General features: G+C 44.9%; 1 protein-coding gene and 1 long non-coding RNA gene across 4 annotated transcripts in view; both read right to left on the bottom strand.

Annotated features, from left to right (window-relative positions):
* Positions 1-24,156, bottom strand: part of LOC310835335 — a 353,699-nt gene that overhangs the window by 13,020 nt on the left and 316,523 nt on the right. The window lies entirely within an intron of this gene.
* Positions 1,383-24,156, bottom strand: part of PLPPR1 (phospholipid phosphatase related 1) — a 162,931-nt gene continuing 140,157 nt past the window's right edge. For all 3 annotated transcript variants that reach the window (XM_083719644.1, XM_083719642.1, XM_083719643.1), the window contains exons 3-8: positions 18,371-18,559; positions 14,925-15,057; positions 10,539-10,789; positions 4,882-5,058; positions 3,970-4,101; positions 1,383-1,826 (exon numbers count right to left, since the gene is read on the bottom strand). In XM_083719644.1, the coding sequence (XP_083575770.1) occupies positions 1,794-1,826; positions 3,970-4,101; positions 4,882-5,058; positions 10,539-10,789; positions 14,925-15,057; positions 18,371-18,559 (915 nt within the window). In that variant the 3' untranslated portion in view covers positions 1,383-1,793. The remainder of the gene's footprint in view (positions 1,827-3,969; positions 4,102-4,881; positions 5,059-10,538; positions 10,790-14,924; positions 15,058-18,370; positions 18,560-24,156) is intronic.

Genomic DNA, 24,156 nt, shown 5'->3' on the forward strand with positions numbered 1-24,156 from the left:
TGTTACTTTATATTAGCACCAGCGGAACAGAGTCACAAATTTATTAGCCTAAGGCTCCTTTCTAGGTGGTTATATGATGTGCTAATGCAGCAATGAAACATTTACACTCCTCCTATTACAAAACACTAGGTGGAACCACAGTGATGGCTTCAAACCTTCCAGACCAAATTTTTTTTCAGGGGGAGGGGGCCCTTTGCGATGCACCTTGCGGTGGGCAGAATTCCATGTGTCAGAGATATTACGGTCCAAGGGTCAGTGCCACTCCCAAAGTTATCCATGTCTTTAAAATGCATGCAAATGCCACAAAGGAAGGATTACACACATTGTCTATTTCACAGCGAAGATGGACATTTGGTAGAACTCTGTGGTTGGATGAACATGTCTGTGAAGTTTCCTACATGAAGTTTTTATGCTCCTTAGGAGACAAGTCTTAAGAAGCATGTCTTTATATATCTAAAAAAAAAATATGCTCCGAGCTGGACTTAAGCATATTGTGTAGACCATTGTTCTTTGGCCTGTGACTGCAATAACACTTTAGGGTTTCGTTCCCAACTTGTGGCTCTATCAAAAAAAAATCTGTATAAAAACTTGAACAATATTGTGCTGGCTATTTGAATGTAGCCAGCACAATGGCCCTCTCAAACAAATTCACTAAGCTCTCAGTCCTGCAACATTCAGTCCTGCATGCTGGGGGTCTTAACATTTAGCCATTGGCCATAAACTGCTGTCACTTATTCATGCAATCCATGGCAGTAATCTTAAAGACAATGCACAAGAGAAGCACGTGTGCATCTGGGCTTTCTCTATAATTTCCACGGTAACGGCTCCAAAGGCTGCGTTATTTTTTAATTAATTTTTTATTTTAAGAGTCATTTGTGGGCTCCTGTGAGCGAGCCCTTGTTGGGAGCAGGCGCTGGGAAGACTACAGAAAAAAGCCCCAAGGGAGTGTGTGGATTGCACATAAAGAGGACCCCGGGCCCAAGGAAAGCAGTCTGGAGGAAGCTACCTGAAAATCTCACAATCGTGCATCTGCTGCGTCAATTTCCTGAGGAAGTTCCATGGAGATGTATGGGAATCCTGAAATGCAGTTCGGAGTTCTTGTGCTCAACTCCCATGCATATCCATGGGACTTATTCAGAAAGAGGAAAACTTTGCAGCAGGCTAGTCCTCATGTTCTTACCATGCTGAATCAGGACTCAGAAAATACATTTCTCATTTCTCATTATCAATAGCCTAAAGGTTTAGATCCCGCTCATGCTGTGGAAACTCTGGGGTAACTTCATTCAAGTACTACAGAGTTGCACCAGCAATAAACAAAACTATCCCCTTTCATTTACTGGAAGCATTTTCCCTGGTAACAAAATGTTAAAAGTGAATTAGTATTATAATTCTCATTTAATTTATTGTATATAAAACAAAACCGAAAAAGGTCTGTGTACAAATATCACAAAACATCAACAATTCCCAAAGATGTAGTGCCTCAGAACACATTTTAAAACAAGAAAAGGTCTCTCGCTTTTTTTTGTTTTAATTTTTGTTCCCCCCTCCTCCCTTTTGTCTTAAATTCTGGCATAAATATATTAAAGCTGACCAAAAAAGTGGAAGGAGGGGGGGGGATTCCAGGGTGAGCTACATCACTTCCTCATACAAAAATGTACAAAACATTAGCTTCTAACTAGACATAACATAATACTGGTCATCACAGTTTTGACAATTAGTATAACTGTGTGTCGTCGTGGGAGTATTGTGTACCGGAGGGCGATAAAAAATAGCTTCTTTTGCCATCTTTCAGATCAGGTTACTTCAGTCATAGAGGCAGAATGATTCTATGGGGAAAAAGAGAAGGGACACAAAGCACAGAATACTTTTTAGTATGATACAATGCGGTCTGGATTGTCAAGACTCAAGTTAGGTAGTCAAAATAAATTGAAACCAATCCAAAAGATTATGCATGATATAATGGTACTTTGGTTCTCAAATGCCTTGGTACTCAAACACCTTGGTTTCCAAACACCGAAAACCCGGAAGTAAGTGTTCTGGTTTTCGAACGTTTTTCGGAAGCCAAATGTCCAATGCGGCTGTCGGCTATTGTTTCCGGGGTGCCAGCACCAATCAGAAGCTGCGCCTTGGTTTTCAAACATTTTGGAAGTCAAACGGACTTCTGGAACGGATTAAGTTTGGCACTTTTGTTTCTGCTGTTTATTTTGCGTTTTTGTTTTTGAGGCTTTTTCAGTTAATTTGTTTTTGTGAGGAACCCAGTTCAGCTATTGACTGATTGATTGTGTGACTGTAGAAATGGATAACCCTAACTCTGGTAAGTAACTTCCAAAGGGTTGATCTAATTCTCAGGCCAAAATGTAAAAGGTAAAGGTACCCCTGCCCGTACGGGCCAGTCTTGACAGACTCTGGGGTTGTGCGCCCATCTCACTTAAGAGGCCAGGGGCCAGCGCTGTCCGGAGACACTTCCGGGTCACGTGGCCAGCGTGACATCGCTGCTCTGGCGAGCCAGAGCCGCACACGGAAACGCCGTTTACCTTCCCGCTGGTAAGCGGTCTCTATTTATCTACTTGCACCTGGAGGTGCTTTCGAACTGCTAGGTTGGCAGGCGCTGGGACCGAGCAGCGGGAGCGCACCCCGCCGCAGGGATTCGAACCGCCGACCTTTCGATCGGCAAGTCCTAGGCGCTGAGGCTTTAACCCACAGCGCCACCTGCGTCCCTTGGCCAAAATGTACCCATGTACAAATGTACTAAGCTACCCCTGGCTTAGACAGGACTGGATGAGATGGACCGATGGCTTGATGTGGTCTGAGGCAGCTTCCTAGGTTAAAGGGCAATCTTAACTCTGGCTTCTGCCCTGGTGGGACTGAAAGAGGCAGTGGGGCCATAGATGCACAGTGCTTGGAGTGGAAAGTGGGAAGGAGACATAGATTTCAGAGGAAATCTGGTGCCAGCAGTCGAGCCCAAGCTTGGTGGTCCAATAGATCCTGGACCGATTCCAGCACCCATTCAGCAGTTGGAAACAGGGTTTGCATTAACAGATTGATGCTAGGAGGAGGACTTTGGATTTGATATCCCGCTTTATCACTGCCCTAAGGAGTCTCAAAGCGGCTAACATTCTCCTTTCCCTTCCTCCCCCACAACAAACACTCTGTGAGGTGAGTGGGGCTAAGAGACTTCAAAGAAGTGTGACTAGCCCAAGGTCACCCAGCAGCTGCATGTGGAGGAGTGGAGACGCGAAGCCGGTTCACCAGATTACGAGTCCACCGCTCTTAACCACTACACCACATTGACTAACATTAATCTGTAGGTGGAGGCTGGCAAGGCCGGAAGGAGGGAAGACACTGCTTAATCCACACAAAAACTCAGCCAGCGGAAAGGGTTGTTTTTTTATTGTTCTGCCCAAGGAGTAGGAAAGAAAGAGAAGAGAGAGAGAGAGAGAGAGAGAGAGAGAGAGAGAAGGAAGGAAGGAAGGAAGGAAGGAAGGAAGGAAGGAAGGAAGGAAGGAAGGAAAAGTTCCAAGCTCGTATGTGTCTGTACCCTCTCTGGAGGAACGTAACAGGTATTGGCAGAAGGGAGTCTGCCCCATTCTCCAGGATTTCACAACACAGAGAAGAATTTTGGAAAGATTTGGGAAAGATTGCTCCAATTAAAATGAAGGTATTGCCCAAACTATATTTTACCTTTCAACATTTTAGCAATATTTTTAACACCAAACATGTTAAAAACACAGCAGAAAACCACCCAACCAGTTTATCTGGAACAAAGAGAAGATGGTAATGGTGATTTGTTTGGGGCGGGGTGGGAGATGTAGGGGCTCAAATGCTACAAAGGAGCAAGTGAAAAGAAGAACCGATTTCCCTTAACATTATATGGCATTCTGTTTCGGAAGCAACAGGAGTCTGGCTCGGCTAACCAAACCAGATTACCCCGAATGAATAAAAGGTTCAAGAGGGCAGAATAGACGGCACCTGTGCACTCAATGTCTCCAAAGGACTTTCCACTCTGGGAAACGCCATCAGGGGCATTCCTCGTTGCTCTTCGGGCTTTGATTTAGAAGGAGCTCCATGTGTTCCTTTGAAATTATGAACAACGCATATTCCCTGTGGGATGGGGGAGAAGAAGAGAACCCAGATCAGTACAGCAATCATGGAAGACCCTCAGTTAGCAGGACACAGTTGCTAAACGTCTTGTTTTGGAGTGACACCACTCTTCCTCATCCAGGCTGGTTTCTAGTAGGGCCACCATGAGAGCCTTTCCCCAAGTTGGCTACTACCAGGAACTATGGCATTCCTGTGGCCTGCCTCTGTGGGACAGGTGTGTTTGTCTGCATCTTTAATTTATTTTTTAAAAAATGCTCTATTGCTGCTTCCAAGCTCTTGTGAAAGGTAAGAATTATGAAGCACAGCCTAAGGTTAAAGGGAAAGGACCCCTGGACGGTTAAGTCCAGTCAAAGGTGACTATGGGGTTGTGGCGCTCATCTCGCTTTCAGGCCAAGGGAGCCGGCGTTTGTCCACAGACAGCTTTCCGGGTCATGTGGCCAGCATGGCTAAACCACTCCTGGTGCAATGGAACACTGTGACGGAAGCCAGAGCACACAGAAACACCGTTTACCTTCCTGCCACAGTGGTACCTATTTATCTACTTGCACTGGCTGCTTTCGAACTGCTAGGTTGGCAGGAGCTGGGACAGAGCAACGGGAGCTCACTCTGTTGCGGGGATTCGAACCGCCGACCTTCCGATCGGCAAGCCCAAGAGGTTCAGTCGTTTAGACCACAGCGCCACCTGTGTCCCTTGCAACCTAATATAGGGGCACCATGACAGTGGGGCTTTTCCAATGTGGAAAGGATAGCAAAATAAATAAACCAGAACCATTCACCTACCAGGAAAAGAGCGACCGCACTTCCCAAGATGAAGCCTGCAATGACGTCCGAACAGTGGTTTCGATACTCAGAAACTCGGTTGAGCCCAGTAAGGAAGGCAGCACATAGAGTCCCCAGGCACAAGACGGGCTTGGCGAGTCGACTGCTTTTCGTCTTAATCGTGCTCGTGATGTACATCTGAAACATAGTCAAATCAGATCGGCCTTAAGAGATCCGAGACAACTTGTATCAGATAGGGATAGGGGAGAAACTGGATCTTGTTTGCATTTTGATGAGAACCTACCTCGTTTTCACTTCCCGATATGAAAGGCCTCTGCCCTTTAAAACCAGAGATGCCAAAATACATACAAAAACAGGGAATTGTGGCGCAGAAAGAAATATGTTGCTGGAAATGATATTAAAATGCATGACGGGAGGAAAAACTGCTTGCAAAAATGTGCGGATTAGTGAAACAGGCGCTAAAATGCTGGCCAACTTGCTCAGGACTTTTAAAAAAACACCACAATTTTCATAGGAAAGTGTCCTGTTTCTCTGAACAGTGCAAGGAGAACTGATGGCCTGAGCAGCTAACGAACTCAAAGGTAGTCACACTGTCTGAGAGTGTTTTGTCCCTCGACTGTTTTTTTGCTCTCCTGCTCAGGGCTGTTTCACAACAGCTAAACTTTCAAGGGCTCATTTGGATTCCCTCCATCTTTGCACCTTGCAAGAGGAAGCTGACCTCTTTAGCTCTCCTGAGCAGTTCTTGCCTGCCTGCCTTCCTGCCTGCCCTCTGTAAGAGCCACCAAGGCCCTCGAGGCCTGAAGGTGGGACTTCTCAAACAAATCTATCACTTTTTCTAACACCCCCTCTGACGAAAAGTATTGTGGGACTTCTTACAAGTCCTGGTTGTTTAAAATGAAAGATTTAAGTGCCATTAGGAAGTATACCCTTTTATTTGGCCTTACAGAATTAAATCCCAAACAAAAAAGGGTGTAAAAAGCTTATTAAAAATGCTTGAAATAAAAATCACGAATGGATGCAGAAATGTGGAGAACTGAATTTAAGATTGGGACGGGTGAGCAACAGGGAGAAACCGAAACAGATGATCCCCAAAACCCAGACAGAGAACTCTCTTGATATTCTATCTGTGCACAAAGTATGAAATGCAATAGTTGTGCTCCCACCCACAACAAAACATATACACACACCAGCCATGGGAAGCAGCCACTGCATTCAACCTCACAGGCTGGCCTTTTAAAGTCTTTTCCTACTGCATGATCTGAAACAGGGTGATGCTTCTTTTATTAGGTTAGCCAACTGTCACAGATACAATTTATTGCAAACACTGAACAGACACATTCAATGGTGGGGTTCACACAATGACTCCATGCAAAGCACCCCGGACATTACTGGGACCACGATTCCTGTGAAGGAATAGCATATGAATGGAACGTAACACATGAATGGTTATGAAAGGAACATAGCATATGAATGGCTTTATCTGCAGAAAGCATCACAGTGGTTTGAAAGCAATATAAAATGTCGTTAAAAGCACTAAGTGGGGAAGGAGGAGATTCACTACTTCGGTGGGACTTTCCACCTCTCTCTTCCCCTTGTGCACCCCCCAAACCTTTTTCTGGGTGTTCTTCCAAAGCAGAATTAGGGGTTGCAGGAGGAGGAGGAGAGGGGGGCAAAGTCCCATTGCACATGTGGATCTCATTCCATACACGCAACAACCCATTGTCAAGATTGTCAAATCCCACCCATCATCAAGATCACAAACATTGTTTTGGCGTTCAAAGACTGTTTTCTGGGGCAATCATATGGGCTTAATAAAACATGGCTACAAATATGCAAGCACTAATGAGTGCATTGTAACAGGCCTAGATAGCTCAGCTGGTTAGAGCGTGGTGCTGATAATGGCAGGGTTGCTGGTTTGATCCCCATATGGGACAGCTGCATTGCAGGGAGTTGGGCTAGATGTATGGGAATTTTCAGGGATGCAGGAGAGGATATATTGTTTATTAATATCTTTCCTAACTTGCACTAGCAAGTTATATAACTTTGCAGAGTTTTACATTCTCCTTTTAAACGCACAGCGGATAACTGGTTGCAGGCTTGTGTAAGCCTCTCACTATTAGCTTCCTGGTAAGTTCCCTTAAAAGAATAAACACACCACAATCTTGTGTAAAGTATATAAAAGATGTTTACTCACACATTCAGTTCACAGTTGGATCCCTGAAGGCAGACTTAGTTACAAATATGTACATTTGGATCTACCCCATATGGAGGGAATAATCCCAGTGACTGCAGACTGGCAGTCACTGCAGTTCACACGACAAAAGGAAGATGGAGGAGGGTTGCGTGCCTTGTGCTTTTGTTACCTGCACAGGTAAGGTCATGTCCACCTCTAGTCGCATGCAATAGGAAGTATGTCCCAGCCCAGGAGCAAACAGGAAGTTCCGACTGGCTGGACCAAACATTCCCTTGCATGTCCACTCTAGGAAAACAAGGAATGTTGTATTTGACTGCTACCAATGTATCACATCCCACAAGTTGACCCTCAGGGTCCCTTCCAATTCTAAAATTCTGATTCTAACATTACCAGTCTTCCCTACAGCTAGGTACATACTCGTCACTGATCCTACTCTCTAAGAGCCACCATTTTAATTTTATGTAATTTAGTAAATAACAGAAAATCTGAGTGCCTGCAAGAGTGCTTTCTCTCTCTCTGTCTCTCTTTCGAACAAACTCGGGAGACAATGGAAGCTTAATTACTGGGTGAGATGTTTCTTTGTGCTCAGAGCCATCCCTCCAACAAAACTTATAAAGCCACAGCAGATCATTTCCAACAGCACTGGCGGCAAAGAAAATAAATAAAGGAAAAAAGCAATTAGGAGACAAACACTAATTTGTGAGCGGGTAATTACAAGGGTGACAGAAGTAGGACGATACAGCAGTGCTAAAATAAAAGTGACGGGCAAAATCAGCGAACACAATGGAAACCTCTCCAGTGATTTATGCTTTCCAAAACACAGCTTGGCTTCTTGAAGACTCCACCTCCCAGAATAGCAGCAGGTCATTAGCAACAGATGCCTCCAAAGTGTCATATGTGTAACATAATGAGACACATACAGAGGGCAGGGTTAGGCCCAAGTCTTTCCCTGGGGACACAGATTGCGAGAGGCAAAAGAGGAGAGATGCAGAGCACCTCCTGTTGCTAAGCAGGAATCTGAAAGTTGTTTTTTAGTTTGCTGAATTCTTCATCAGAACGAAAAGTCTGTATTACACAGCTATCCAAAGCTGGGCAGACGTTTGCACTAAGAAATAATTAACAGTACAGTTGTACCTTGGTTCTTGAACACCTTGGTGCTTGTATGTTTTGGCTCCCAAAGCCGAAAACCCAGAAGTAAGTGTTCTGGTTTTCAAACGTTTTTCGGAAGCCAAACATCCGACGTGGCTTCCGCTTGAGTGCAGGAAACTCCTGCAGTCAATCAGAAGCCATGCCTTGGTTTTCAAATGGTTTCGGGAGTCGAATGGACTTCTAGAATGGATTAAGTTTGACAACCAAGGTATGACTGTACTGTAAATTGTGAGCGAATGGAACAAATGTGCATTTTTTACATAATTCTAGTCATAGGGTAATATTCAGCTATGGCATCCCACTTGACTTACGCTGGCGCAAATGCGGCCCAATGGGTAAGTGCGACTATCAAAAGGAGTTTGATAGAGATGACAGAGGTGTATCTGTATTTATACTAGCATATAATCATCATCATCATCATCATCATCATCATCATCAAATTTATATACTGCCCTATACCTGCAGGTCTCAGGGTGGTTCACAGAATAAAATCAAAATATAAAACCACAAAATGCATAATCAAAATAAAACCACCTCCCCTTGAAAATCTGTCTAGATTTAAAAAAGAAAGATTCTACATTCCAACTCTGCGGCAGCAGTTTTATTTTCTAATGGCTCAGTGAAAATGATCAGTTTCTCACACGCAATTCCTGTCATTCCTGGTGTGATAAGTGCTCTTTCCGCATCAAGGGGTCTATCTTTTCTTCTTGGGAATAAGGTGAACCAAGGACAATCGGTCTATTACTATGAAGAATGGCAAAAGGGAGGGATTCTTTTCTGGAAGGGATGAGAGTCATCACTAAGAGGGTCCAACGAGAGTATATCTTCAATAGTGAGTATAGCATAATGATAGCCAAGCCACACGGTTTATGGACTGCAGCACACTAGGATGTAATGATAGAGACAATAACTTAGATGATTTTTTAAGAGTATTGGGTAAACTCACGTAAGATAGGCTATTAGCAATGAGGGTCAAACAGAACATCCATTTCCCAAGGATGTATGCTGCCAGATTTCAGGTGCTGTGGATCAGCTATGTAAGGTGGATGGGCTTTCGCCTTAAAGATTTTCTAGCAACATCTAGCAGGTCAGGTAGGGAGCAGAACGTGGACTAGGTGGAACCTTACCCTGGTTCAGCAGGATGGCTTCATATGCTTGTATTATAAGCAGAATCATGCAGTGGAGCTCTTCCTTGCTAGACTGTACCACTTCAGGCTGCAGAATGTGCATTGCGAAACAGTTTACAAAAAAGCCAGTCTATCAGAAGAATGTGGTCACATAACCTTCAAGTACAGTCCAGCAAAACCATGGCATGATACTTTGATTGTACATTTCAGTCTTAAGTAACAGGTAGGTCCAGGCAAGTTTTGGTTTTCAATATTGTGATATATCACCAGCTAAACATTCCAATCTACCAATCTATCATGATGTCTAAAATAAGAATGTTGTTGTTGTTGTTTAGTCGTTTAGTCGTGTCCGACTCTTTGTGACCCCATGGACCAGAGCACGCCAGGCACTCCTGTCTTCCACTGCCTCCCGCAGTTTAGTCAAACTCATGCTGGTAGCTTCGAGAACACTATCCAACCATCTCGTCCTCTGTCATCCCCTTCTTCTTTCCCAACATCAGGGTCTTTTCCATGGAGTCTTCTCTTCTCATGAGGTGGCCAAAGTATTGGAGTCTCAGCTTCAGGATCTGTCTTTCCAGTGAGCACTCGGGGCTGATTTCCTTAAGAATGGATAGGTTTGATTTTATTGAAGTCCATGGGACTTTCAAGAGTCTCCTCCAGCACCATAATTCAAAAGCATCAATTCTTCGGCGATCAGCCTTCTTTATGGTCCAGCTCTCACTTCCATACATCACTACTGGGAAAACCATGGCTTTAACTATACGGACCTTTGTTGGCAAGGTGATGTCTCTGCTTTTTAAGATGGTGTCTAGATTTGTCATTACTATTCTCCCAAGAAGCAGGCGTCTTTTAATTTCGTGGCTGCTGTCACCATCTGCAGTGATCATGGAGCCCAAGAAAGTAAAATCTCTCACTGCCTCCATTTCTTGTAAATGCACTGGCTGGATTCATGGTTTTCCCTGCATCATGATTTTTGCTTAGCGCGTGCACACACATCATGATTCGCAATATATTGCCAGGTCAAAAATTATGAAACAGATATCACGAAATGGACTTCAAACTGGTTTTGGATGATATATTGACATATTTCCCAGCCCTAGAAACAGGACCTTTAAAGCATTCCTAAGTGAGAGAATGCAAGCGATAGAACATAAGAGATAAAGCGCAGAAACTTGGTATGTACTTACTGTAGCATATAAGGCTGAATAAATGCTTAAAGCAGCATGTTTCGATGGAAAGGACCTCCTTGCCTTCTCAATCGCATCTTGGTCACCGGTGCAGACATTCCCATTGTTCACAAACTGGAGGTGAGCCCGGCAGTCACTCCCAGTGTAGTTGGGTTTACACACAGTCAGGAAATAGGGGGCCAAGTTCCCTGTCACCACCTGGCCAGCATTTACAAATATGTCGGTGGCGAAAAGGCCAAACGCAAACACTCCTGCGGGAAGAGAAAAACGAAAGCAAATAAGATCGGAATTACCTGTGTGCTTAGTGGGACTCATTGCCTGGAGAGAAATCTGCCCCAAGGTTTTTCCCCAAGCCAAGTCTTCCCTTATCCGGTCCTGCTCCTCAATTCCGGGATGCTCTAGTAATACAGGGATATGAAAAGCAAGTGGGAGTGACTGGCTGACGTAGGAATAACCATGGCAAAGCTTTTGGCAACCTGTCTTTCTGACTTTCCATGTTACCAGAGTGGGACGAAAGGTAAGCAGCCATTACCACATCTCTCTAGTTAAATGTCAGAGACTGGCTAGATGAGAAGGAGGGGTGGAAGCTGCCTGACCAAGAGCCCCCCCCCCCCCCGGGAGAACACAGGGGGAGAGGATTTGGATCCTGGCTCCTGGTGGTGGGGGTTGATAATTTCACCCCTCCCATTGGCAGAATCTCCTGATCTGATGTTTTGAGAAAGGAGGGGGTGGAAACTGTTCATCTACTCTTCTGCTCCTGACTGCCTGCCTGACTCTGTGTGTGGAGAGAGTCTTACCTATGTACAGTGGTACCTCGGGTTACATATGCTTCAGGTTACATACACTTCAGGTTACAGACTCTGCTAACCCAGAAATATTACCTCGGGTTAAGAACTTTGCTTCAGGATGAGAACAGAAATCATGCAGTGGTGGCACAGCAGCAGCAGCAGGAGGTCCCATTAGCTGAAGTGGTGCTTCAGGTTAAGAACAGTTTCAGGTTAAGAACGGACCTTGTGAACGAATTAAGAACGTAACGCAAGGTACCACTGTAGTGACTAGATGGCTCAGTGGGAGATGTAACACTCATGCAAGCCAGTAGTTCATTACAGTGGTACCTCGGGTTAAGTACTTAATTCGTTCTGGAGGTCCGTACCTAACCTGAAACTGTTCTTAACCTGAAGCACTACTTTAGATAATGGGGCCTCCTGCTGCTGCTGCACCACCGGAGCACGATTTCTGTTCTCAACCTGAAGCAAAGTTCTTAACCTGAAGCACTATTTCTGGGTTAGCGGAGTATGTAACCTGAAGCGTATGTAACCTGAGGTACCACTGTAGTTTGTAGTAGCTATTAGAAATAAAAGGAGTTATGCTTCACAGCTAGCTTCCGCGTTATTTATACTCTGCATGAGTCTGGTGCACACAATGCACAGTTGTGGGCCCAGTGCACTGGGACCTGCTTTCCAGGCTTGGAAGGTCTCTGAAAGTGCTCCAGTCGCCTAGCCCAGTCCGGGCAGAACCAGTTATTGAGCCCAGTCGCTGACATCGGTTGAAAGGCGTACTGACAGTGGGAAACCGGCCACACCCCAGAGCAGAGGAAGAGCTGGGAAGTGCTGGAGGCAGGGAGCTTGAGAGATAGTGAAGAGGAGGAAACAGGCAGGGGCCTCAGCACAGAGAAGGGACATAGACTAGGCAGTTCTACCACAGAGCCACTCCCACAGCTTCTCTGCTGACAGCTTGCAAGCCTCCTACTCCTAGAATGAGGTGTTTATTGCACGATGCTGAGCAGAGAGCCAGGCAGACACAGAGAGGGTCCCTTGGAGCTCACCGTAGGCAGAGGGAAGGGCCTGACACAGAGGGCTAAGGAGTGAAAGGGGAGCTACAAGCCAGTCTAGGCAACTGCTTCATCAAGACAGGAGCAACCTTTAGACATCTCAGTATGTTCATCTGTTCTGCTTTCCTTAATAAAGAAACTACAGTGGTACCTCGGGTTAAGTACTTAATTTGTTCCGGAGGTCCGTTCTTAACCTGAAACTGTTCTTAACCTGAAGCACCACTTTAGCTAATGGGGCCTCCTGCTACTGCCGCACCGCCGGAGCACAATTTCTGTTCTCATCCTGAAGCAAAGTTCTTAACCTGAAGCACTATTTCTGGGTTATCGGAGTCTGTAACCTGAAGCGTATGTAACCTGAGGTACCACTGTAAATGTAAGTTAGCCAAGTGTTTCACTCTCTTTTTCTGCTTTGCGAACGCTCTGAGTTCTGAGCCTGCTCCCTGACATTAACAGGGAAACAGCTCTTTCACATTCCCAAGGACTCCAATTCATGTCTGCCCACATATCTCTGGGCAGGTGGCATCGAGGATCCATACACAGGAAATGGTTTTGGATGTATGCAACTAGCAATGACAGAATCGCTGCAGAAGCTGGCACACATAGGCAAACTGCAAAAACGTTACAACGGAAGTCAATCTAGGATATAGAAACTCTAACCAAGCCAGTGTTCCATGGGGGGTGGGGGTGGAGAGGAAACGCTTAGGGACAAACGCTAATTAAAAACAAAGGCTGCCGAGAAGCACCTAAATGATAGCCCAAAACAAGCATTTCAGCCTAAGCGCTTTTACCACTGGTCCTGCAGGCGATAATATTTGATTGATTTATTGCAGAATGTGCTGGAGCAGCAGAATGGTGCTGAGGGCTGTCCTCTTGGTCTCTGTTAATGGCACATTATTACTCCATCAATACAACCCAGAGGCTTTCTAAAGTTCAAGGGTATTTCTTTTTTAAAAAATAAAACCTAAAGATACCTGGACTCCATACTGCCCCCAGCAGTCTCCCAGACTGTGCCTTAAATTCCAATAGGGGACTAAGAAATGATTTAAGCAGTAGCAATTATGAGTGTGAGCTGGGAGGCAAGATGGCCTGAGTTCAAATCTCATCTGAACCATACTCTTGCAAGAGGGCCTTACATAAGCTGCCATTCCTGCAGTATCGGTCTCCATCTGCAGTTTGGGGATGATCAAGCTGGCCTATCCTACAGAGCTCTTATAAGGTTGACTGATATAATGGGTGTGAATTACTCAGAATGGCTTAGATCAGCGGTTCCCAATTAGCTGATTACCCCCTATTTTTCAAAAGCCAAGCCAAAGACTCCCTACTTTTGAAAATTATAACTCTATGGTAGTTACCTCTGCAAAGCAATTTTCTGAACAAAATGTGGGGTAGCCCCTAATAAGCAAAGGATTTAATGTATACTAAAAAATCAGATATTACCATGCAAAAATGGCCCAGTTCTTATACAATTCTTACATAGCAGGGATAGGGAACCCTTTTCAACCTGGGCACATTCGTTTTTGGGCAACCTGCCAAGGTGGGCAGAGCCAGAGGAAAAGTAGGCGGAGCAACACATGCAAATTTTACTACGCTTTTACACACCCTTATTTCAAGTGGTCAGTGGGGAGAAATGTTTGGGAAACACTGAATTAGCACATTTGCCATTCACCTATGTCTGCTCTGCCAATGACCACTTTACATGCCCACTAAACTAGGATGAACTTTGATCTAATGATTATACTTACATTGTTCCAAATACACTTTGGCCCAGTTAAGATGTAATAACCCAGTGCAACAAATCACAGTTTAACAAATTGGAATTGATTTGCTCCCTCCTTGCCCCTGCCCACCTTTTGCACCCAGCTTCAGTATGGGTTGTTCAGCCACAGTTTCCTGAACTGGGAAACCATGGTTAAGGGCAACCTACAAACCAAGATATCAAGCCAGTTTTTTTTAAAGATGCAGGACAATATGTTGATTGAAAGTGACAGACCAAAATACTCTTCAACGGCAACAGAAGCTGGATTTCTCTTTTTAAAACCAGTTTCTAAGCAATTAATTTTATAGAGTCTCTGGTGAGCAAATAACAGAGGATGTTTATTCACATCAGAATTCCCTGTGTTACTTGGAGCTAAGTGTTGCAAAGTTGTGGTATCAATATTAAATTAAACTTGGAAAGGAAGAAAAATGCCAGAGATGAAAATTAATAAAGTATCAGCAATACTATTTAGGGGGAAATAGATATTAGCATTGTTTCCCAGGAAACATTATGAGCAGCCGATTGGGATACACACAGGGGGTTGTATTATGCAGAGCAGAAAAGCAGTGGAATGTGATGCTGGCTGCAGAATTAAACGGCTTTTAGAATTTCAGCTTTTGCTTTGAGATGGAGAAAAGCAACTTCTAGCCTCATGGTTGGAAATATATACTCAAAAGGGTGGTGGCCAACGTTTGCTAAAATCTCAGAAGCTATGCAACTAAGATCTCTTGGGATATTGTTTCAACACTCTGCCTGTCACTACAGTATTTTAATTCGCAAGGCACTGATCATGGCTTACCTATAAATCGAATAATTCTCCGAAGTAACGGATTCAGGTAACAGCATTCTCCTGTCAAAATGGTTTTCTCCTGGACAATCAGGCTTTCTCTGGTTGACTTGATGAAGTACATGGATATCTCTCCAATAAAAATCTGTGAACAGGAGGTGGGTAGGGACAGGTGAAAACCACAGAAGGGAAATATGGCAGTCATGGAAGCCAAGGCTGTTTATTATTGGAGTTCAAGGGTGAAAGCTGCATTTTCTTTGGATGTAAAGATCAGAACTCAGCTTCCACTTGACATGTAAACTGTTGGAGACTCTGCCTGTTAACTGTTAACATTAAGCTTTTCTCATTGGGCTTTCAATATCACGACTGACCACTGTCAACTTGGCAGGAGTATGGGAAGCGCATTAAAAGCAGGTCTATGGAGGAGCAACTTTGCTCAGGGAAAGCAGAGTGTTTTTTGCTGTTCTGAGGAGAAGGTTGGCTCCTTTCTCTATCCCTCAGTCCCAGCCTTGTAATTCTGAGGCTGATTTCCCCCCCCCCCCCTGCTTAAGAGGAAGGGGGTCAGCAGACACTCAATCCCTTCAGATTAACCCACAAACCATGATCAACACACTTCTTTGGGCTTTTCCCAGCAAGACTGCTTCTGGTTTTGTGTATCCAAATCAAAGACTAATGGCTCTGCTTGCCTAAGAGGATTTGTTGTGGTGAATTCAATCTGCCCTTATTCGGTAGCATGCTGCCAGACACCAGAATGGCAGTTCTCCGCCTCCTAAAGATAAGTGAGTGGCTAGCAGTTAGAAGGGTGTTGGTTTACCATTTTTATACCCCAAGCCTTCCTCCAAGGAGCTAATGAAGCGCATGAATGAAGATTTCTTCTTGGAGGCTACAATTCTAGGCCACTTACTTAGGAGTAAGCCCCACTGAACTCAGTGGAACATACTTCTGAATGTGTATAGGTTTGTGCCGCACATAACCTGTGGAATGCAGTGTGCTTCTGTGGGACGGTGAGGTCCCTTAACGTTTGTGGAGAGTCTGTGTGAGTGTTCCTTCTGCATACCCCTGATTTGAGTGGGGACATAATGGAATGGCCTGGGTTTTTTTGATCCAGTGCTCTGATGCAAGTCAACTGGCTTGTCCCAGAGCTCTGGACCAAAAATGAGCATCCCAAATGTGATCAGTGGTATGCTGGAGTGTATGCTAATCCAATGAACCCTTGTCTAGCAAGACGTTGCAGATCTCCTTATGCGCACAAAAGACTTAAGGCTAAAAAGGATGAGGCATGGGAGACAAGCCAAGTACTTCCTGGTTTATGTTTTTAATTTGATGCAGTCATTCAGTGGGGCAGGGCTAGGGCACCTCAAGCCACATAGCCCTCCCTGGCCTTGCTTTGTATCCTAAAGTGCTTTTGTCTGGCTGGAACTTGTCCTCCAACTCTGATGCTTCCTCTTGCTTGCCTGGGTAGTGAATAGAGAGATGTAGAAAAGGAGCCTACTGTGCAAAGGTTAAATTTACATTACATGCTCCGCCCACTTTTGCTTCTGGCTCCGCCCACCCACCAGTGGCATGTGACTCACAGATGGTTGTCCAGAAAGGAATCCAGCCCTAAAACTTTAAAAAAAAGGGTTCCAGACCCTTGTAGAAGGGAAGGCTACAAATTTTATTGGAGGAGCAGGAAGAGAGGAGGAGGGGCAGGAAGTGCACAAGGCTTTCCATGCATGCCATTTTACAGACAAAACTCTGCTTGCCTCTGGCTGTTTCCTCTCCTGCATTGATAAAAGGCATGTGGGATGGATAATTTTATTTTCGTTTTTTTTAAAGCAGACAAAACGCCTGCACGGATTCCCCTCTCTGCTCCCATGGCTTCACTTGAATTTGGACCCTGCTGTTTGTGGCCTTGGGATTTGCAGGCAATTGTTCCAGAACTTAAGACACGTGCTCTGAGGTACACACAAGGCTCCTTCCTGCACATGCTTCCCCCTTTCATTTAGACCAGGATTTCCCAAACTTGGGTCTCCAGCTGTTTTTGGACTACGATTTCCATCATCCCTGACCACTGGTCCTGCTAGCTAGGGATGTGAGGAGTTGTAGCTGGAGACCCAAAGTTTGGGAAACCCTGATTTAGATGAAGGGAGTAGATCCCTGTGCAGAAATGTATATAGTTCTGTACTGGGGGCAGGGGGAGCAGGGGACCCCTTGCATGCTGTGGCCATCATCATGACAACCCAGCTACATACCTGCATACATTGTATACATACCTAATATATACGCATGCAATGTGGTGAGTGTGTTTCTGCAGCACGAACCCTACAATTCTATGATTCTATATGCCCATATACCCTAAACCAGATGGAGCCAACATGATGCTCTCCCAATGTTATTGGACCCCAGTTCCCACCGGCTCCAGACAGCATGGCCAATAGTCAGGAATGATGGGAGGTGGGGATTTAATAAGATATGGAGGGCACGATGTTGGCTACCCCTCCCCTAAGCGGATGTATGTGGGGACTAATTGGGTGCTTTTAATATACCCTGTCCAGGTTTGGTGCAAAAGCCTTTTTGTGAAAAGGCCTCCTCTGCAAGTTCTGCTATGGGGTCACATTTGCAATGAGCTAATAGGAAAGGAAGCGAATGTTTGATAAAGGCACCGGTGTAAACAAACCTCTTACCCAGCCGTGAAGAAGTAGGGGGGAAGTCAGTTGTGGGGGTGGGTGAGGAGAGAAAACGAGACAAGTCTGCCTGTGGCAACTCATTTTGACCTGGTTTTTAATTAAGCTAGCGGCTGGTTCTGTTTGATTTTAGAGCACAAAAGAGCCAGTCTTTGCAGTGAAAAGAGTGTAATAAGAGCACTTCCAGTGTTCTTGCTCCTTGAGAACGGCTTTCCTGGGTTTGCGGTGGGTTTTAAATGTTTTGTGAGAGAAGAATAGCTAAAACTGAAATCTGATGTGTGAAAAGAGCAGAGCCTTTCTCCAAACTCATTCAGCAGCTGGAAATTCTTATTAAAGCAACCTGCTTTGCATGTAGCAGTCCATTTAGACTCTCATGCACTCCGCCTTCTCTCTTACTCTGTTTCATTCAAATCCAGTGTTCTACGAGTGACTTCAGTGTCAATAATTTACACCCTGGTGCTTTGCTCCAACCAAACATTTGCAATCATCTGTCAAATGAGATGCACATGGCTGTTGCCCTTGTTTAGGCATCACAGGGTACCGAGCTTTGTCTTAAACATGTAACTGAGTGCAGGTGATAAATGGGGGTAATTAATGACCATTGTGGATCGTATTAATTGGCCCAGCTTTAGCCTCTTCCCAGCCAAATCCCCATCAATTAGAACTGACTTGGTTCCAATTAGAATTAGACTTTGGTCAGAGTAGAGAACAAGCCCTCCCAGCCTTTTTTCTTTCCCTGCCACAAACCAGAACGAAAAAGTGATGGTTTCCAATTTTATAGGATCTACTTACAATTGCTGTTGGGGTCGCGGCCAGCACACAGTAGAGGACGAGAGGGGGTATGAAGCTTTCGTCCTCCGTTCCCGGGTAAGGTTTCATCAGGTCTCCATCTTGGCAAAAGAAGCCTTGGACATGCACTTGGAAAGTGTCTGTGCACTCAAAGTAGTAGGCGAGCAGGACAGTCCCGGCCATAATGACGAGCTGAAAATACAGCATGGTAGTAACACAGAGACATTTAGCGGCTGCTCAGCGGTCGTGCCTCCGAACTGCGCTCAAACAGCCGACCTCCATCATTGCCACAAATCCCGATGGCAAATTCCAACATCAGAGAGCGGGTGCTTTGAAAGAGTGTTTTCCACTCTGGGAAACATCTGTTACATAAATCTCTGCGTAACTCCCCCCAACCCTGGTTGAAAGTCTCTATTCAAAGCAGGGGGGCACACAGCGTGTGCCTCACAAGAGGGCAGGAGCTTTGGCACCCACTTTTGTCCCAAAAATATTTTTTTAAAAAAGGCACGTGTTGGTTGTTGCCGGCACTGATGGATCAAAGCAAATGGAGCAGGGCAGACTTTGTGCCAGCTAAAAGAAGCCAGGCTGGAGCTTCTCTTTAGTCCCCTGCAAAAGTGATGCACAGATGCAGCTCCCACTCTGCTTCTCACCCTGATGCAAAAGAAAGCCAGACAAGATTTCCTGATGCAGCCAAGGAGGCAGTTTCAAACAGAGGAGGACTGGGGCTGTGTGTCACACCGAAGCATCCTTTGCTATCCTCTCCCCACCTCCTCTCTCTCCCCAGCTTTCATTTGCTCTCACTAATTTCCATCTTCAATGCCACATAACAGCCAGATTCATTCATGTCCTCTGTGTGTAGGGCTAACAAGAGCAGCGGAGGGGAGGCATTTATCAGCCCAGGGTCTACATTCCTTTCTAGGCAACTTCCAAGGCGCCACATGCAAGTGGTAGGCAGGGCCAGAGGGAAAAGAGGAAGGAATGTGGATGTAACCTTTGTACAGTACGCTAGCTTTTACACACACACACACACACACACACACACCACTCTCTTTCTGTTATCCATCCAGGCAAGAAAGAGGCGTTATAAGAGATCAAGGACACATTCCAGTCCAACAAAACTACTTCAGGACAGGGCAAAGCAGGGCTGGTGACTAGGGAAGTCTAGGGAGGCTCCCAAAGACCAGGCAGAGAGGCTTGGAGGACTGCAACTGTCCCCCATGCCTGAGAACCTCCATCCCTGGCTAAGGAGGCTGGATTCTATCTTCTCACCCCATCACCAACACCTGCCCTGCCCTGCCCTGCAGATCAAATGCCTCCATGCAGATCGAGGTGCTGTTAAAAGGTGCAGGAGGATGCCATGTCAAGCTGTTGCTGCTTTTCTCATCAACCGGCGGCAGAACTGCCTATCTTGAACCTTTGAGATAGGGCGGACTATGTATCAAACAGCCAAATAATACAACTTTCTAGGGAATCTCAGTGCCTCTGAGCAGCTTCAGGATCCCACAAAGTTCACCAAAGAGGGGCAAAGGCCTTCAGTCTGAGAAAGGGAGATTCCCGTGGCCAGCTGCGCATCCATTTCAGATAATATGCTCATCAGCTCAGGAGCAGAAACTGATTCAAGGCTTTCTTTTGTTTCACTCTCTCTGTTAGCTAATATTCTTGCCACCATGTTTCGAAACTCATCTTTTTAATATCAGATCTACAAACAGAAACTATACATTTTTGTTTCCTCAAGTGTAGGTTCTTTTTGCACAAACAGCTCCCCACATGAATGGGAGCGAGACGTTCCTCTGCCCCCGCCTGCAGTGAGGATCCTGCTCTGTTAAAACGGAATAAAGCAGAAATGCTTAAAAATCTAGTAAAACAAAAATGTAGGTAGGAACTGCACTGCCCTCTTGCGGAAGAAAATTTGAACACTCAGATGTTGCAGCCACAGACACCCCCAGCTATTACAAGCTATTGTAATCAATTGCAGTAAAGTTTAATAAAGCCCACAACTAGATAAAGCTAAAAGGTACCAGCCTTTAAAATGGACCTAAGTTAAAAGTTAAGCATTTCAATTTTTGTTACAATCGGACATGGTAAAAATGCTTGTTGGAATTGTCTCTCCATTTTTAGAAGCAATAGAGACCTTCTTTCCCGGAAGCTCACAGAAGCACATCTCTGTACATTAGACTGCTATTGCTTAACATGTTTTGTTTTTACTTTATTTTGAAGGAATCTAGAATAAAATAAAATAAATGACTTCAAGCATGTGCAGAGATCATTTTTTCCCCCAACAAAGAAATATTATGGCAATGCCTTTTAACATCAAGTTATGATGGTCATTTCCAGGAAAATTAACACTACTCAAAAAAATGTCCAAAATTCTTGAGAGAACATTTATCACAAAATCTACATCTACTTCTGGAGACGCACCTTCTCTCTCTCCCTCTGCAAGTTGACACAGTGAATAAACTCTTCATTAAGATGCTTTAATGATTTGTGCAAGTGCTGATTTAGGGGGAGGGAGAAAGACGAGGTGGACTCTTTCTGCCAAGAACCTTTGAGGTGAATGGATCTGTGCTGAGGTGGGAAGGGGTAGGCTTTCCCACCCAGCTGTTTTGGGGGATCCCTTTGACCACCTTCATGTTCATCCCAGAATCACAAATGTCACTCCCTCATGAAAAGGGAAGTTTTTTGGGGGGAAAGGCCCTTTGAATTAAGCACAGCTGATCGCCAGTGTTTGTGTAGCTCAGTGCTCATAGTGTCACCTGCATGGCCAAAAGAAAAAAAGCACCTGATGTCATTGTGATGTCAGATGATTGTAAGTGTTGTGTACTGAAGTTCTCACCCTGGGCCAACAGGCGGATACTGTAGTTAGTTTTCACTCAGGTCTGCATATGCAAATAAGGAATTGAAAGTGAAGTTCAGTGATTGGATAGTTACATAAAGTTGTTACTGTTGCTTTGTAGTTGAGCTCTATATAAGCAGGTTGGTTGAACCCTTCAGTTCAGTTCAGTTCTGGCCTGCGAATAAACAAGAGCTGTCTGAAGAATCGCTGTGTTGTCTGATATGTTCACCCACAACTTAACAGTAAGGTAAAGGTAAGGTAAAGGACCCCTAGGCGATTAAGTCCAGTCAAAGGTGACTGTAGGGTTGCAGTGCTCATCTCGCTTTCAGGCTGAAGGAGCCGGCGTTAGTCCACAGACAGATTTCCGGGTCATGTGGCCAGCATGACTAAACCGCTTCTGGCACAACGGAACACCATGACAGAAACCAGAGTGCATGGAAACGCCGTTTACCTTCCTGCCACAGCGGTACCTATTTATCTACTTCCTTTCGAACTGCTAGGTTGGCAGGAGCTGGGACAGAGCAACAGGAGCTCACCTTGTCGCAGGGATTCGAACCGCCAACCTTCTGATACCAAGTCCAAGAGTCTGAGTGGTTTAGACTACAGCACCACCCGCCTCCCTCAGGTGATTGACAGATGGGCAGCCCCAACCCTGGGATGGGAGAGAGAAGAATCAGGCCTGTTGGCTGAGTCCAGTTCCCCACTGCTGCTCTAAAATGTACCCTCAGTGCTGTTATGCTACAGCCACATTGCAGAGTTTATATTCCCTCCCCTGCTTTTCAAACGTGAAAGCAGAGTTTAAGTGCAGAGCATCAATCTAACCCTCGAGCTCCAGTTATCCATGTTTCTACTTAAACCTAAAGCAGATCTGATGAGGCTTAAGCAGCAGGGGGCATTAAGGCTTTGTTGCATCCCACCCCCATCACCAGACAAACAATACTGTTCGAAAAATGCCATTCTGTTTGCTGTGTACTCTCCCCCCCCTCCGCCAATTTCCCCAAGAAGGGCTAGGATTTCATTTAATCTTCTATTATTATTCTGCATAGCAACCCAAAGTATTCCCTCAGCTGGGAAGGTGAAAGGTGGTGGCAACCGTGTGTCTACTCAGAAGTAAATTAGGGCCATATCCTGCTAAACAGTTCTGCTAGTGCAAGGTTTCTGTGAAGTGGAAGTTCCCCACTCCCTTTTCCCCCTATGTGCCCCTGGCATGCCCCAAAATTGGGTTGGGGGAACCCCCGGGACATATTTAGGGCAGAAGAGAGCGTGAGGAATATTCCATTGCACAGCTAAAAGCATACCCTCCAACATTTCCTTGATGAAAATAGGGGTGTCCTGTTTAATAATAATAATATTCCACATTTATATATATATATATATATATATATATATATATATATAACACAACACAACAACACTATACAGGGACTATACAGGGCTGCCTTCAGATGTCTTCTAAAGGTTATGTAGTTACAGTGGTACCTCAGGTTACATATGCTTCAGGTTACATACGCTTCAGGTTACAGACTCCCCTAACCCAGAAATAGTACCTCAGGTTAAGAACTTTGCTTCAGGATGAGAACAGAAATCGTGCTCCGGCGGTGTGGCAGCAGCAGGAGGCCCCATTAGCTAAAGTGGTGCTTCAGGTTAAGAACAGTTTCAGGTTAAGAACGGACCTCTGGAACGAATTAAGTACTTAACCTGCGGTACCGCTGTACTTATCTCCTTGGTCCGGGGGTCGCATAACTCCATACCCTCAGATTAAATTAGGGACATCCTACCATACTCTCCAACTTTTCTCTGATGGAAATAGGGACGTCCTAAGGAAAAGTGGGAAATTCTGTGATCAGATCAGAAACTGGGGCAGTTTCTGTAAATCTGGGACTGTCCCTGGAAAATAGAGACACTTGGAGGGTCTGTAAAGTTCTGCCTGTAGAAAAAAATTGATCTGATGAGAATGCCACAATGGTGAGTGCTTTTGTAAAGCCTTGCAGAGGAACAAGTTAAGTGATTTCTTGTTTTGGGGGCAACCTATTATCAGAGTAATTCTGCCTTATTTATAGTTCTTCTGCAACATAGAACGCACAAGGTTTGTCAGCAGGGGGCATTCCTGTTCTATCCAAGCCACAGCCAACATTGACACAGAAATGGCCTGCAATGTTAAACAAGCAGCAGGAACAGCAAAATATTTTCCCGCACCCTCATAAAATCTACACGAATATGCCACAGTTGAATTGCATTAAAATGAAAATCAGAGCTGGGGATGCATTTCAGTTACTTTAGGTTAAAACTACACCAGCATGGGGTTTATTATTTCTTCTTCTCCTTGTTATGATGTTAAGGCTGCTTGAGAACAAATATGCCCTGTTGGTCATAATTTTATTTTAGATGTTTCTCTCCCCACCCCATCTTTGAATAAAGGGAATGATTAACAACCGTGCAATCCTATATAGGAAGTTGCTCCCAGTGGGTTGTATGCAAAATAGCATTAAGTAATGCATCCCATCAGTGTCAGGATTTACAGTTGAGAACAGGGCTTCCCCCCCCAGTGATCAAAATTCACCTGGTGCATTTTGCACCTGGCTGTCGGCCACTTGCAACCAAGTGAAGACACCCGCTCTTGACTATTTTCACACACTAGCAACATGTGCTGTCTCGTGTAGGCTGTTTATGTTGGCCAGATTTAACATGTTTCCCTCGGTGGTAGTGAGAGGAAGATACTTAGCTATCCCAGAATCAGAGCGTCTCTGCAAATGCAGAAAGCAGGAACCCGATACTCTGGAGCATATATTATTTTCCTGTGATTTTGGCAGTTGTGCCAGAGGACAATTATTTGAGGCCCTAAAATTTAATAGACAGATTTTTACACAACCAACTGTTCAGGACCTGCTGGAGGACAGCGATGACCAAATTACTTTAATAGCGGCTGAATTTTTAAGTGCTGTCCATGAAGAAAGAA

This window comes from Podarcis gaigeae, assembly GCF_964106915.1.
Source record: "Podarcis gaigeae genome assembly, chromosome: 17".
Classification (NCBI taxonomy): domain Eukaryota; kingdom Metazoa; phylum Chordata; class Lepidosauria; order Squamata; family Lacertidae; genus Podarcis; species Podarcis gaigeae.